This window comes from Gekko japonicus, unplaced genomic scaffold (genome assembly GCF_001447785.1).
Source record: "Gekko japonicus isolate JY-2015 unplaced genomic scaffold, Gekko_japonicus_V1.1 scaffold3369, whole genome shotgun sequence".
Taxonomy (NCBI): domain Eukaryota; kingdom Metazoa; phylum Chordata; class Lepidosauria; order Squamata; family Gekkonidae; genus Gekko; species Gekko japonicus.
This window is the reverse complement of record NW_015167637.1, coordinates 142,615-159,388: the sequence shown is the minus strand read 5'-3', so window position 1 is coordinate 159,388 and position 16,774 is coordinate 142,615. Positions and strand designations below refer to the sequence as shown.

The 16,774-nt window shown below is 45.2% G+C and overlaps 1 protein-coding gene across 1 annotated transcript in view; it reads right to left on the bottom strand.

Moving 5' to 3' along the window:
• Nucleotides 1-1,416: 1,416 nt before the first annotated feature.
• SLCO1C1 (solute carrier organic anion transporter family member 1C1) overlaps nucleotides 1,417-16,774 on the bottom strand; it is a 38,875-nt gene continuing 23,517 nt past the window's right edge. The window contains 8 exon segments of the mRNA XM_015414070.1: nucleotides 1,417-1,639; nucleotides 3,702-3,766; nucleotides 3,768-3,826; nucleotides 4,805-4,869; nucleotides 6,403-6,587; nucleotides 8,560-8,725; nucleotides 10,828-11,023; nucleotides 16,261-16,425. Coding sequence (XP_015269556.1) covers nucleotides 1,417-1,639; nucleotides 3,702-3,766; nucleotides 3,768-3,826; nucleotides 4,805-4,869; nucleotides 6,403-6,587; nucleotides 8,560-8,725; nucleotides 10,828-11,023; nucleotides 16,261-16,425 — 1,124 coding nt within the window.

The following is a 16,774-nucleotide window of genomic DNA, read 5'->3' as shown; positions in this document are numbered from 1 at the left end:
AGCACTGATGGAACACTGATGGAATCTCAACATCCAGAGCGGAATATCAGCACTGATGGAACACTGGATGGAATATCAACATCCAGTGGAAAAGGTAATCAGAATACCCATCAGCTGGGGCAGGCATGAGTTCCCAGCATAGCTTCACACTCCTCCCCCTAACTAAATTACACAGCTACGCAACATGACCAAACACAGGCTGCGCCACTGGTTTCAGCTACAGAATGGAGGTGCTGTGTGCAGAATTTTGCTCCATGTTATTTGGAAACGGCACATACACTGCTCACGTGGCAGTGCTCGGAACTAGCTCACTGTCCAAGTACCGTCACTGTTGAGGGACGGAGGCATTGGATGTGTTCACTCTAGAAGCAAAGAGAAGACGACCCACCCTCACGTCTATCTCAAGTTTGTTCTCCAGCTGGGAGACATTTTAGAGCAGTTAACCCATGCACACTAGGGCTGCCATACTGGATCCATTCAGAACACGAGGCCAACACACACACTGAGTGGGCAGTTAACTAGCCCATCACAGCCGAAATTCATCCAGATGCAAAGAAGCTCAGAGATGTCTACCATTACATTTAACGGTATTCTCTTCTGACTTTTATAGAGTATTCTGGACAGGCAAACCATGTTAGACAGTAGCAGCAACATAAAATGGGAATTCAGTGGCGCCTTAAGTACTAACAAAATTCATTCCAGTATAAATTGGAATAAATCTTGTTAGGGCTTTCCCGCGTTCTCATTTTCCTCACTTGTAATTTCTTATGTCTTTGGAGGGGGGGTTCTGTTCCAATTGTCCTTTGCCCCCTATACTGGTCAATTTGATATCACACCGGTTTATGTCCAGAATAAAAAAAATCTGCAGTTTAAATCTGCAGGGAGATATGCCAAACACAAACGGGTGTTATATAGAATCAACCACTAGAGGGAGCAAGACATGTGTGGCACAGACACCCCCTCCCACCCTGAAGAAACAGGAACTTATAAGTGAGGGAAATTAGAATACAGAAAAGCCCTTAGTCACAATGATTGAACACCGTAAATGTGAAAGACAATTACAGTTCAGCTGTGGCAACTCAGTGGTTTCCAAACCAGACACACGTCCCATTCCAGACGGACGTTTCATCCAAGGAGCGACCAAGATTGTTTTGCTGCATGTCAAAAATTCCATTTGTTTACTTTGCCAAGTCAAATATACATTCACCTTGGTTGTTTTTAATAAAAGCAAATGCAAAATTGCTTTTTTTATCAGGTCTCAAACAGGTTCTAGAAAGCCGCTGTACAGAATTACATGCAAGAAGAACCCCCTACAGTAAAGAATGACATCTGCCCCATCCTGCCTCAGACGCATCAATTTGCCAAAGGGTTTAGACCAGAATTTCCCAGACTTGACAAAAGATATCTTGAGTTGTCCTAAAGCCGTGTCTCCTTCTCTGGCCAGTAGGTTGTCTGAATCAAGTGATCACTGTTGACGAAGTTGTCTATCCGGTTCTTAGCCGAGATCGCCCCCCGCTGCCCCCTGGTCACAATGCTTTCTTCGTGCGGAAGATACCTTTTCTTTAGGACAATCAGGACGGCAACACTCAGGAAGGTGGACATGGTGCCCAACGCAACGGTCAAGCCCAGATAGATGTACCTGTGAGGAGAGAAGGGAGTTTAAACCCTTCATTTATTTATTTAGAAGAAGAAGAAGAAGAAGAAGAAGAAGAAGAAGAAGAAGAAGAAGAAGAAGAAGAAGAAGAAGAAGAGATTGGATTTATACCCTGCCCTTCACTACCCAAAGGAGTCTCAGAGCGGCTTACAAACTCCTTTCCCTTCCCCTCCCCACAACAGATACACAACAAAGGTAGGTGGGGCTGAGAGAGCTCTGACAAAAACTGCTCTTTTTCAAGGACAGCTCTTGTCAGAACTATGGCTTGCCCAAGGTCATCCAGCCAGGTGCAAGTGGAGGAGTGAGGAATCAAACCCAGTTCTCCCAGATTAGAGTCAGCACACTTAACCACTGCACCAAACTGGCTCTTTTATCCTTTATTTATTTTTAAATTATTTATTAAATTAAATTTCTAGACCGCCCTCCCCTGCAGAACCGGGCTCAGAGTGGTGTGTACAACAGCAGGAAACGTTCATAGTTAAAATGCACCGTTGGCACCATGAAATGCAACGACAGCCCTGATTAGATGGCGCAAGACTACATCAGAGTGTGCCACTGCCCCGTGGGGGGGGGGGAGGCAGGAGACAGGAGTGCCAGAGCAGATGGAAACCGTCGCTATCCTCCACCAAATGCCTGGTGGAACATCTCTGCCTTACAGGTCCTGCGTAACTGCATTATTTATTTATTTACTGAATTTTTACCCCGCACTCCCAGCCAAGGGCGGCTCAGGGCGGCTCACACAAGATACAGTAAAACACAATATATAGGTTAGATTAAAACAAGTCTAAAACCCTTTCTATCACATCATAGTACCATCACCACGATTGGTAGACCTGAGGGGTGGCCCCATGAAGATCAACCATGACTTCACTGTGATCAGTACCGCTGGATGGGGTCGAGTAACATCTATGGGTCTTTAATCTCCCTGTTGTTATGGAAGATACTGGGGAGTCTATCTTGTAAATTTGATCCCATCTTGTTAAATTTTGATCGTAACGACTGAGCACTTTAATGTAGATTGTTTTTATGTCATTTTATGCTTTTGGCACATGGTGCCTTATTGTAAGCTGCCCTGAGCCCGCTTGCAGGGAGGGCGCGGTAGAAATGTATTAATAAAATTAAAAAATAAAATAAAAATAGTAAAGTGCTAGTAACACTAATTCCATAATGGCCGCTGTTATTCAGTTCTCTCGTCTCACAGTCGGTTTTTCGATCTTCTTTAGTTCTCCTTCCGGCGCTGGCTCAGGCTGTTGTTGGAATTCCAGAAGGAAACAGTGCTCTCTAATCTCAGCCGTCAGTTTTTAACGGTAGTGGTGGCTCCAAAAGCCTGGTGGAAGAGCTCCGTTTTGCAGGCCCTGCGGAACTGCAAAAGGTCCCGCAGGGCCCTGATCTCCTCTGGGAGCTCGTTCCACCAGAGAGGAGTCACCACCAAGAAAGCCCTGGCCCTGGTTACTGCCAGCCTGGCCTCCTTTGGACCCGGGAGGGCCAGTCAGTCCTGGGCCCCTGATTGGAGCACTCTCGCATAGGCGTAATCTTCGTGGGGGCGGCGGGGCTTCAGCCCCCGCCGAAATTTTCAGGAAGGTGCTCAGCCTCCCCCGGGAGCCACCCTTGCTCCTAGCACAGCAATGCCTCTGACCCAGCCCCCCCCCCGGGAAATTGGAAAGTCTACACCCTCTAAGGTACATGTGGGAAAAGGCAGTTGTGCTGAAGAGATTACTGATTCTCTTCGCAGCATAATCAATCCTCTCCTATGTGCTAGGATAAGATTACTAACTAATTACCGGGCAAAGCACCAGGCTGCTGAGATCAGTTACCTGGAAGGAAACAGCTGCTTTGGAGGAGGGACTCCATGGCACTGTACCCTTGCTGAGGCCCCTCCCCCTCCCCAGGCTCCACCCACCCCGTATCTCCAGGATCACTAGCACAGCTTCGAGTCCTTGAAGGACATTCAAAGTCTAGGGAATCTACACATCCTATGGTTAAATTCAGAAAGAGCTGCCAAAGAAACGAACATTTCGAATACGAAGAAACCCAGAAGATAAGTCACCTGAATGCATTTGAATCGTACAGCCGGCAAGCCCCTTGGCCGCCGCACCGTTTGTTCCCGTCCTAACCACTTGAGCCACCGCAGCTCCATAACTGCAGCATAGTTAAGAGGAATTCTCTCGATTCCTCTTTAAGAGAAATTCTCTTGATTCCTCTTTAAGAGAAATTCTCGATTCCTCTTTAAGAGAAATTCTCTTGATTCCTCTTTAAGAGAAATTCTCGATTCCTCTTTAAGAGAAATTCTCTTGATTCCTCTTTAAGAGAAATTCTCGATTCCTCTTTAAGAGAAATTCTCTTGATTCCTCTTTAAGAGAAATTCTCGATTCCTCTTTAAGAGAAATTCTCTTGATTCCTCTTTAAGAGAAATTCTCGATTCCTCTTTAAGAGAAATTCTCTTGATTCCTCTTTAAGAGAAATTCTCGATTCCTCTTTAAGAGAAATTCTCTTGATTCCTCTTTAAGAGAAATTCTCGATTCCTCTTTAAGAGAAATTCTCTTGATTCCTCTTTAAGAGAAATTCTCGATTCCTCTTTAAGAGAAATTCTCTTGATTCCTCTTTAAGAGAAATTCTCGATTCCTCTTTAAGAGAAATTCTCTTGATTCCTCTTTAAGAGAAATTCTCGATTCCTCTTTAAGAGAAATTCTCTTGATTCCTCTTTAAGGGGAATTCTCTTAATCCCCTTTTATCTGTTTTCTCCCAGAAATTCTCAGCCCATTTCTTCCTCTCTTTTTAGGAATTTGGAGTCTCTTTCAAATCGATTCCGCCGTGATCAAAAGAGAAGTTTGAAGAGAGGAGGGGCAGGAACGGAGACTCTGCAAAGATTTGGAATTTCGTTGTGCAGACTCTCAGAAGCAGGCAAGGTCTTCCCAACCCCTCCTACCCTTCTGCTTATGGGGCAGAGAGTTAAAATTGTCTCCATTTCGACCTATAAAGAATTTCCTTTCAGGTGTGCAGTTCAGCATGTGTGTGCAAAACCACTAGCAAGGAACCATGCTGTCCATTGTTTGTTGTGATACCACATTTCTGAATCTAAGCAAATTACAGTTTTAAGCTAAATATCCTGATGCAATTCAAAACCAGAGGAAATATAGACCCCCTACTCACCAAGAACTCTTATAGCTAACGTATAGATGCCCAGTGCAAAAGATTTGAGCTGAGGGTTGATGCATCTGAAATATGTAAAGCACAAATGCTTATTTTCCCCCCCATTACTCACAGTGTAAGAAATTAGCTACAAGGTGTAGGTCTGATGCTTTCCATCTATCCCATTGGTCTACACTGGGGAGACACAAGGAAAGGGAGAGGCTGTGACTCAGCAGCAGAGTTTCTGTTCTGCATGCAGAAGGTCCCTGGTTCAATCCCCGGCATCTCCAGTTAAAAAAGCACCAGGTAGTAGGTGATGTGAAAGACCGAGCTGCTGCCAGTCTGAGTTGACAATTGTGACTTCGACAGACTCAATACAACACAGCTTCGTGGGCTTCCATGTAATTCTAGTGTGAGCTACTCCGCCCACCCCCCAAGTAAATCAAAATGTTTTATTAAGGTAATCTTAAGTACAAAAAGTTTTCACATATTTAGTGCTGTAGAATACCCTTCAATAATGGCCTCAAGCAACAGACAAATGGTAATATCGGTATAATACTGCCACCTACAGGATTCTAGGTGAACAGCACTTGAAAGTCATTGAATCTCAGTGCGATGGACGTTTGCCCAAGAAACCTAATTCCCAGAAATATTTGCAGAACTGGCTGCCATCGGGTGGTATTTTAGTCTTTTTAATCTCATCACTTCATTTCAGATTCTTAATGCAAAACTGGAAGGGGTCAGCATCTGAGCAGACCTTTCAGGATATAGAGAATAAGAAATAGATCTGGATATTTTCCAGCCCCGCAGACATGTACCGAAAAAATGTACCAACAGAATTTGATTAACTTTTGGCCTCTCTGGCAAGCCATGCTCTGGCAAGCCTATACAGAGTTACTGCCATCTAAGCCCATCAGTTTTAGACTGCAGTAAGTCTACATAAGAATGTGCAGAGCCAGAAACAACTGCTTCTCGTCAGCTGGAGCACCCTAGGGCCCTCTGTTTTTATGGTTGCCAGGGAAAGCTTGGCTACCAGTGAGAGAGTTGTGGGTAGGGATTTAGGGGTGGGATCATGATGCCGGCTGCGGCATCATATAATCTCCAGTAAAAAAGAGAAGTGACACAGGTAGCTCTAGATCCAGAGGAGTTAGCCGTGTTAGTCTGTTGCTGCAAAATACTAAAAAGCCCAGTAGCACCTTTAAGACTAACAAACTTTATTGTAGCACAAGCTTTCGGGAAACACATCTCTCTTCGCCAGATGCATCTGACGAAGAGAGTTTTGTTTCCGGAAAGCTTATGCTACAATAAAGTTTGTTAGTCTTCAAGGTGCTACTGGTCTTTCTACTAGGTAACTCTAGGAATCACTAGAAACTCTATGATAAACCATAGAGTTTCTGTTGATTCCCAGAGCTACCCTATGTAATTTCTTGTTTTTTATGCAAGTAATATGGTGCTGCAGCTGGCATCTTTTTAAATAAAAAAACACCCACATTTTATCCTGCCCCCACTCTCCGTGGTGGTGAGCAATGGGAGCTGGGGGTGGGGATCCCCCACCCCAACCAGGGGCTTGGCAGACCTGAATCAGCATTCAATGGGTAATGGGAATAAAAGCTTCTCACCTTAGAAGTAAGATATATCCAGGGGTGCCTCCAATGGAGAGTGTGTATGAGGTGATAACTGATATGACCAGGAAGTAGAGAAATATTTTGGGGCATTCATTTCCTTTTTGACAGGGTCCCACCACAGCTGAAGAAGCTCTGGGCAGAAATTCTGTTATTTCTACACAACTGCAGTTATAGAATATCTGAAATGGAGGAAATGAAGTGTAAGAACAGGACCTGCTATAAGGTACAGACAGAAGGAGGGGGGAGGAGGAGGGTTTATACCTTGCCCTTCACTCAGAGTCTCAGAGCAGTTACAATCTCCTCCCCTTCCTCTCCCCACAACAGAAACCCTGTGTTAGCCAAATTGCCTTAATTCCTTATCAATATGGGGGAAGTTATGATTATTAATTGACAAGAGAACTGTGACTGGCCCAAGGTCACCCAGCTGGCTGCATGTGGTGGAGTGGGGAATCCAACCCAGTTCTCCAGATTAGAGTCTGCCACTCTTAACCACTACACCAAAGTGGCATTTAGTTAAAGTGTCAGTCTAGGATCTAGGACACCCAAGTTCAAATACCAACTCTGCCTTGGAAGCTTTCTTAGTGACTTTGGGCCTGTTCCACACTCTCAGCCTAATCTACCTCACACTGTTACTGTGAGGATAAAATGGAAGAAAGGAGAACGATGTATACCATCCTGAGCTCCTCGCAAGAAGGGCAGGATAAAAATGTACTAAACTATGTAAATAATAAATTAAGATAATTTAATAATTAATTAATAATAAATTAAGATAATCCTCATTGTTAAATCAGAACACTTCCCCAAAAGTACTATGAGAAGTTCTTCATTTCTTTAGTTTCATTTGAACATTATAGAGACTTTTCCTGTGTACTAAAATGTTCCACAACACTGTGGTTTTTTTCATACAACACTTAAAAAAAAAGTTTCATACAACACTTAAAAAAAGAGACTTTGATGATATACTGAAACAGTCCCCTAACTTTTATTCCAGAATATAGCTACATAGGCTTTTGGAGAATGAATGAATGAAAGAATGGTTAAAATACAAAGGAACAGAATATCTTCCCTAAGTTTAAAAGAAAATTTAAATTAAATTAAATTTAAAAGGAAAATCAACACATTTTAAAACAGCATAAATTAAACGTACACTGAAACTCGGTGGGCTCACCTCTTGATTATCCTAGTACTAAATTAATGGCAATAGTTTGAATGTTAAGAACGAGCGAAATATATTTCAAAACAGCCAGAGTGGTCCAAATTTCATTTCCAGTCTGGAGACTGATTGAATGATTGAGTGAGTGAGTGATTGAGTGAGTGAGTGAGTGAGTGAGTGATCTGGAACATTTATTCATCACCTTTTTCCACTGAGGAACTCAAGGTGGCTTACTATATGAATAAAACCATTATAAAGAAACCAAATAAAAACAATATGAATGAAACAATAATTATAAAAGCATAAAGGGTTGCTGAACCTTTCCACATATAAGATAATCATTTAAAAATATATATGATAATCCTCCGAATGGTTGGGGAATGTTACAAGAATGTGGGTTACCAGGAGAGCATGAATATGCATGAAAAGAAAAGGTTGTGTTGAGGTTTCAGGCACCTTTAGCCCATATGGACAGATCCTTTGGCTATCCAGGGTATAAAGTACCGAGACTGAGGCATAGCGTAGTGGTTTCAGGTCATACTTTATTCATGCATAAGAGAACTTGAGATAACTAGCGGGACCCATGGCCCGCTTATATTCCCGTTCTTAACCACACCCAACACCCACACCCGTGATAGGTTTATTTACAAACAACTCCCACCATTGGTTCCTTTTAGGATCCGGGCTGGCCGATTGGCTAGCTCTTGGCTAGCTCTTGGATCCTCCGCTTCTATTGTTTTTGGATGTGAAGCTTAACCTGTCCGCATCACCATGTGCGAGCCCGACCGTGTGCGCGGTCTCCCTTGGTACACAACACAGGGGGTTACAGAACCTTCTATATACTTCTGAAACAATCACCATTAACAATGTCAGGGAACACTTTCCAAAAAAATAAATAAATAAAGGAAAGTGGGGGGAGAATGCTTTAGTGACTTTCAATTTGGAGGGGTTGACTTCTCCATCTTCACACAATGGTCAAGAAGAACAAATCCACCTACCATGTTTTTCCCACTTCCATTGGACATTTTACAGCCAGCAAGACAAGCTGAGATATAGGTGATTCCATTTCCCCCACATATGGGATCCCATTCGTTTTTGGAACAAACGCAGCCCGAATTGCACTCCGAAAACAGGGTTGGTTCATACCGAGAGATATGCTGGTGACTAGAGAGAAGACAAGAAAATCTTGGGATATTCCTTAGGATCTCATCGACTTCAGAGCAAGGATGCCACAAACCTTCATGTCCACACACACCCTTTGCTCCAGCTTGGTATCAAAATCGGAGCATCCACCCAACATTGTCACCTAATTGTCCAATTTCTCTTGTTTTCCTGTGTTAACTCCCAAACCTGGTTTGATATGACCTTTTCGGAAAAACTGCAGTCAAAGTAGCTTTGCACGCACCATGTGGTCAGGAAGGTTGCACATTTTTGAAGGACCCTTCCACAGTTGGTGCCATTTTCCTGGCTTCCTGCTCCATTGCCAACATTCCACCCTGCCACTAGAGGGCTTTTTCTCAGGCTTGTTATTAGAAAACCCCCTTGCAATTGCTGTATTGCTGCAGTGCGATATAACAGCGGCGGGGAGGGGGTAAATGGCACCTGCCAAGGGGAGGAGGCAAGGAAGGTGTGAGGAGAAGTACTGTGTGGGCACCCTGTTGCCACTGCAACTACTAGGCCTCCCAATTTCCCACTGGGGGGTGGGGGATTCTCTGCTGCTAGTGGGCTCTTTCTGCTGCCACGTACCTGGGAGGTGGAAGAAAAAAAAAGGGGAAATGGGGAGGATGCCAGCATCCCAACGTACACACGTCAATTCTCATGCGACTGGAGCTGACACCGGCGTGTTGCCTGAGATGGTCTAGCTTTTGGGCAAAACTCTATGGTTAAGTCATACAGTTTTGGCCAAATGCTTGAACATCCTCAGCATTGCACTGACATCTCTTCCAGTCACACAAGAAGTGACATCAACGTGTCACCGCTAACACCATTACATTAATGACAAGGGCCCCCACTACCTTGGTGAGTTCTCTTGCTGATTGCCAGCTTGGTGCAGGCAACCCTAGTGAGCACCTCTGCATTTACAGCCACATCAAGAGGTACCCGGAAAATCTTTGCTGTGTGGAAGCAGCATTAGGTGCTAACTAAATGAAGTACTGTGAGGGAAGAGGTGGACTTGCTCCCCAGTTTAACTAGGAACTATTTATTTACAAAACTATGGGTTCTTCCACATTCCCATTTTCATCAATTGTGTCTCCTTTTCTTTGTTTTGTTTCTTTTTCCGCATGCATTTTGCTCCTTTTAGTGATGACTTCGATATTACCTCACTGTATGTCCTGCATATTTCCCTGTGCTTCTGGGAAATATGCTCGACATATAGTGCTGTAATATTAAATCAACCACTAGAGGGAGCAAAACAAGTGCAGAAAAGGAAAAAGGCACAGACGCACACAACTGACAGAAATGAGAGTGCGTCTCAAAGGACGTGGGAAAAACTGTATGATTGGTACAATATAAATGCATAGCTTAAAGGAATGAAATTTTTGGTATTATTAATCTTTTTTAGTTAAATAGAAACTATGGTAAAAAGATAAGAGTATACAGAAACTTAAGCAAACTTATAGAAATTCTTTAAATATGGTATTAGAGTTATAAGATAATATACTGATCTCTTTGTATGTTTTATGTGTGTAAGTGGATGTATGATGTAGTATGTTTGTTTGTTGGTGTATAATAGGAAAAATAATAAATGTGTACCTTATGGGTACTTTAAAAAAAAAGAAAGAAATGAGAGTGCGGAAGAGCCCTATCTGTAATGTTCACAGCAAGACTTAAGGCTGACACCATTGGTCATTTCGTAGAAAAAGAGGTGCAGGAGCTCATTTGCATAATGCATTTGCATATGCCACACCCTCTGACAAAGGGCAGGCATATTTAGAATGCCGTTCTCTCCCTTCCCCAGCCCGCCGCGGCTGGAGAAGAGGAGGTAAGGCAGGGAGGCAGCAGGGGGGAAACGGCGGGGGGCACCCCAGGCTCTTTACTGCTGGAGCACCGCTCTGCCGCGCTCCGGCAGGAAATGACCCTGGCCGACACAGTTGACCCAAAAAAATTATTTGTCTTATTCCTCCTCGTATTTTTCCTCCTGTGTCCTTTTGATTAAAAGAAGCATCCGGCAATGCATAGTAGCATCTCTCTTGCTCATTCACACTGCTGCAGAGCTGCCATAAAGCATGCTGCTGAAAAATGAAATAAGACACAAGCAAACATACCCTTGGTAGGAGATGGTCAGGCCTGCCACGTCAGCATTCTCGCAACCCAGGGCGAACAGGAAAAGGAGCAGCAGGTAGCCAAAGAAGGAGGAGGCCAAGGAGAGCCTCGCTGCCCCCAAAACATTCAGCCTGAATCTCTTCATGATCAGCCCCCCTGAGAATATCCCAAGGGCCACTGCAGGAATATTGATGAGACCTGCAGTCCAAAACAGTAAAATCAACACAGTGGGTGGAACACCCCTAGTTTTTCTAGACTCAGACGTTTTCCGCAGTGTCAAGTTTCCCCCTGCCTGCTTGTCTATTCATCCGCGGCTTTCCCTTGTTTCTGTAGATGATTTCTTCCTCCCAGGAGCAAAACCCCAGATTGCCCCCTCTTGTGGAGTGGCATGGGACTTCCTGGAAACAGGGACGTCTGATGATGCAGAACAACAGGGAATGAACTGCGTTTTTGTGTCTGGGACTGCGAAAACATCTGTGGAAACGAGGGGAAAGCAGCAGAGAAGTACAAGTGAAGGTGTCGGGAAAGCTGACACTGTGGAAAACGTCCTATTGAAATCCCTGTTTAAAAAATTTCTTAGATTTTAATCCCCCCTAAAGAATCCTGCTCTGTGTTATAGAATAATTTTTTGCCTATTTTTCCCTCAGTCATTCCAACTCGAAATTCAAAATGGCAACCCCTCGCATCTCTCTACCTATCCGCTCCACAAATGCAAGATATTCTGGGCATATTTTGGCGACCCGCATTATCGAACTGTAGTAACAGCACTAAACCTTTCGCCTGTTCTTCATAAATTATACTTCTTACACTGCAAAGTCTTAAATCGTTTCACACATAGCTGAAGGCTTAGTGCTCAGAAAAGCTTGGAGTACAATGGAAGGCACTGTGCGGTGTGCATAGGAATTGTTTGGAGTGCCATGGCTCCTTGGTGCTTACAGATTACATTGCCATTTAATCAGTTGCATGCCAGGAAATGCCAGCTGCTATCTTCAAGGAATGTACACAGTTTTAGGAGTTGCAGGGAACTTGCAGCCCACGACTGGTCTGAAATTGAAACCAGTTGGCCTGCCAGACCTTCTACAAGATAACAGCAGCCTTTGAATCCCTGTAGTAATGTTTTGATTCATTATTTTAGGACAGAGAAGAAACAGCCAGAAATCCACTGGGCGTGCCACTGAAATGATACCTATCATCATTTTACTTATTTGTTTAGAAAATCTATATGCTGCCCCTACACAACATTCCTTGAAGTATCTCAGAAAGTTTTTTTTTTTTAAAAAAAAAAACCTAAATAAACCAAGACAATCAGACCATAAAAACTAACAAAATCAGAATTATCAATATTAAATCAAGCACAGGGCATAAAAACTGCATAAAACAGCATTCAGCAGACTAAAATGATGTCCTTCGGAATTCTGACACAGGGTTGTGTGCAAAACCACAAAATGGCCACTGCAGGAGGAGGCGCCAACCACAAACACACACCAAAGCCACAAAATGGCCACTGCAGGAGGAGGTGCCAACCACACACACACACAGGGCACAAGATGTCTAATTTGAAATATATACACACACATAAAAAGGTAAAGGGCCAATCAGGTCTCCAGTGATCTAGGCCCACCCACTTTCTTAAAACACTTGGTGGGAGTCTGGAAAGGGGTTGGTGGGTGCTATGGTGCCCACAGGCGCCATCTTGGGGAATGCTGCCATAAGCTTACACCACTCCTTCCACCGGCACAGGAGATGCCAAATCTGGGACTTTCAGTTTTAGCTAACAGTGTAGCTTTAGCTAACGAGCATCCTCAAAGTCCTTCCAAGCCCACTGGTGTCTGCTAAGCATTGTACTGCAAGGTTATGTTGGAAGCAGACAAATTTTGTTTGCCTCATAGGAACATTCCTTGCTTTCCTTGGAAACACACACACACATTTGGCCCAAAGAGAAAATCCAGCATTTCGGACAATTGTAGACCAAATTCAGCATCAACTCTACTGGCAGCAACTGAGTAAAGAATTTTTTGGGTTGCCAGGTCCCCCCTGGCCACCAGTGGGGCATGGCCAGTAGCGATGTCAGATCCAGGCTGGGAAATTCCTGGAGACTTGTTGGTTGGTTGGTTTTATTAGGCTGATATCCCGGCCTCCCTACTAGGCTTGCCAAGTCCCCCAGGCTCTGCTCCGCTCCGCACCGGCTCCACTCCTGTGCGCTCCTGCAGGAAATGACTCCTGATTGTACCCCACTGAGGTCCCTGTCTTCCCCAGTCTCCAGCCCCAGTTCTCCAGAGGTTTCCCAGCCTGGATCTGGCAACCCTCCTCCCCATCCCCCACTGGTGGCCAGGGGGGACCTGGCAAGTCTGCAAAGTATATGTGCAAACAAAGATGGCACTCTTGAAAATCTCCTCCATCTTTAGATGATCAAAGCAAAATCTGTGGTGAATTCTGATTTTCCTAATCGGACATTGGCCTTTTGGGGGGAGGCAAACAAAATTTCAAAGTTTCAAAGAGATTGCCCACACTTCTGTAAGAAATCTGTATTTTCTGGACAAGACAAGTGGATGAGTGGCAGTCCTCATACTAACTGGAAGGGATTGTAATGCTTATGCATATAATTACATCACTGATATACTGCTGTAAAACTAATTTGAGGAGGAGGAAGGGGAAGAGGAGGAGGAGGAAGAAGATGAAGAAGAGGAGGAGGAGGAAGAGGGAGAAGAAGAGGAAGAAGAAAAAGAAGATGAAAAGTTGGATTTATATCCTGCCCTTCACTCAGAGTTTCAGAGCGGCTTACAATCTCCTTCCCTTCCTTTCCCCACAACAGACACCCTGTGAGGTAGGCGGGACTGAGAGATATCTGAGAGAACTGCTCTTGAGAGAACAGCTCTGAGAGAACTGTGACTGACCCAAGGTCACCCAGCTGGCTGGATGTGGAAGAGTGGGGAATCAAACCTGGAGTCTGCCGCTCTTAACCACTACCCCAGATTGGATCTCAACAGGAACAGCTGTTCAGATCTTTTATAATGGGTGATTCATTTGATTGCCGGGTGACTTGAGAACAGTTCTGGAGAAAATGGCTGCTTTTGGGGCCCGATCCGCCAGCAGCAGGGAACACGCCTCTGGGGCGGGGTCTTTTCTGTGCTATCCGGGCTGAGATTTTCAAGCTGTCTTTAATTCTGTGACCTTATTCCAACTGCCCCTTACTTTGAAGGGGGGGGGGAGTTAGGATCTCTCCTTCCCCTGTCCTTTGAAGCAGCAAAAGCCTTGGGGCCAAGTGGAAAGGCAGCAGCAGAACAGAATGCCAGTCTCAGGTGAGACCTGCAGATCCCCTGGAATTGGGAATGCTGCCATAAGCTTACGCCACTCCTTCCACCGGCACAGCAGATGCCAATATGGGACTTTCAGCTAACGAGCATCCTCAAAGTCCTTCCAAGCCCACTGGTGGTCTGCTTAGCATTGTACTGCAAGGTGATGTTGGAGTCAGACAAATTTTGTTTGCTTTATAGGAACATTCCTTGCTTTCCTTGGAAACACACACACACATTTGGCCCAAAGAGAAAATCCAGCATTTCGGACAATTGTAGACCAAATTCAGCATCAACTCTACTGGCAGCAACTGAGTAAAGAATTTTTTGGGTTGCCAGGTCCCCCCTGGCCACCAGTGGGGCATGGCCAGTAGCGATGTCAGATCCAGGCTGGGAAATTCCTGGAGACTTGTTGGTTGGTTGGTTTTATTAGGCTGATATCCCGGCCTCCCTACTAGGCTTGCCAAGTCCCCCAGGCTCTGCTCCGCTCCGCACCGGCTCCACTCCTGTGCGCTCCTGCAGGAAATGACTCCTGATTGTACCCCACTGAGGTCCCTGTCTTCCCCAGTCTCCAGCCCCAGTTCTCCAGAGGTTTCCCAGCCTGGATCTGGCAACCCTCCTCCCAATCCCCCACTGGTGGCCAGGGGGGACCTGGCAAGTCTGCAAAGTATATGTACAAACAAAGACGGCACTCTTGAATATCTCCTCCCTCTTTAGTCCAAAGCAAAATCTGTGGTGAATTCTGATTTTCCTAATTGGACATTGGCCTTTTTGGGGGAGGCAAACAAAATTTCAAAGAACAAAGTTTCAAAGAGATTGCCCACACTTCTGTAAGAAATCTGTATTTTCTGGACAAGACAAGTGGATTAGTGGCAGTCCTCATACTAACTGGAAGGGATTCTAATGCTTATACATATAATTACATCACTGATATACTGCTGTCAAACTAATTTGAGGAGGAGGAAGAAGATGAAAAAGAGGAGGAGGAGGAAGAAAAAGAAAAAGAAAATGAAAAGTTGGATTTATATCCTGCCCTTCACTCAGAGTCTCAGAGCGGCTTACAATCTCCTTCCCTTCCTTTCCCCACAACAGACACCCTGTGAGGTAGGCGGGACTGAGAGATATCTGAGAGAACTGCTCTTGAGAGAACAGCTCTGAGAGAACTGTGACTGACCCAAGGTCACCCAGCTGGCTGGATGTGGAAGAGTGGGGAATCAAACCTGGAGTCTGCCGCTCTTAACCACTACCCCAAATTGGATCTCAACAGGAACAGCTGTTCAGATCTTTTATAATGGGTGATTCATTTGATTGCCGGGTGACTTGAGAACAGTTCTGGAGAAAATGGCTGCTTTGGAGGGTGGAGTCTATGGCATTATACTTGCTGATGTCCCTTCCCTTCCCTCCCCAAACCTCACCTTCACCAGGCTCCACCCCCAAAAGCACCAAGAATTCCCCAACCAATACCCGAGGTAATAGCCACTCGGCATAGGGTTGCCAAGTCTTTGCCTGTCCCGGAGCAGGGGAGTCCAGGCTCACTCCGGGAGTCTTCGCACGCACGCGCCGCAGGCACGTCACAGGGAAGTGATGTAAGCACGTCGGGGGCGTTGGGGGCGGGGCCACAATCATCCGAGGGAAAACCATAGAGTTTTCCCTCGGATGGTTGTGGCCCCGCCCCCAGCGTGCCCGGCATCATCCTGTCACTTCCTGGTGACGTGCATGCGGCGCCCGATCCGCCGGCTGCGGGGAACGGGCTTCAGGGACGGGGGTTTCCCTGCCCCCCGGGGGTACTTGGCAAGCCTAGCACTAACTAACTGTCCCTGATTGCCATCTTATGTATTATTTGATGCTGTATAGGTTTTTAAATATTATTTAGATTGTATTTTAATTGTTCTAACTTATTGTGTATTTTCACTGTTGTAACGCACCCTGAAGCTTGCGTTGCAGGGAAGGGCAGGCTAGAAATTCAATTAAGTAAGTATTGTGTGTGTGTGTGTATACACACACACACACATACATTTATACAAACAAGCATTGCTCAAGGATACTGAGAATGACAGCTTGCTGCCATCCTATAGCCCGTTCACCAAACGTGGCACATGCGGGCATCTACGACTTACCTACAGCGAAGGACCCAAGACATACCTATAACAAAATTTGTCTTTGCAGATGACTGCCCAAACTGCTGCTCAATATATTTTGGCTTGTAGGTCACCATGCCGATTAAGGAATTGAACTGGATGACGCTGGAGCAGAGATATAAAAAGTAAACTGGGTTTCCAAAGAGGCTCTTAAGCGAAGGCAAAAAATCTGCAAAGCAAAACAGCGGCTCATTACATTAACAAAAGAGGTTGGCGGCCTTACTTTCCCTGGCACCACAACTCCACATGCAGGTGGAAGAACCAGCTGGGGTTAGGGTTGGGAAATCCCTGGAGATTTTGGAGGTGGAGACTGGGGAGGTTGTGGTTTGGGGAGAGAGGGGACTTCAGCAGAGTATAACGTCATAGAGTCCATCCTTCAAAGCAGCCATTTTGTCCAGGGGAACTGATCTTGGTCACCAGGAGATCAATTGTAATGGCAGGAGATCTCCAGATGCAACCCTAGCTGGGCCTCAACTTTAGAGCCGCCCGGAAAAGACAGCCCCCTCCACAGCCTCCGC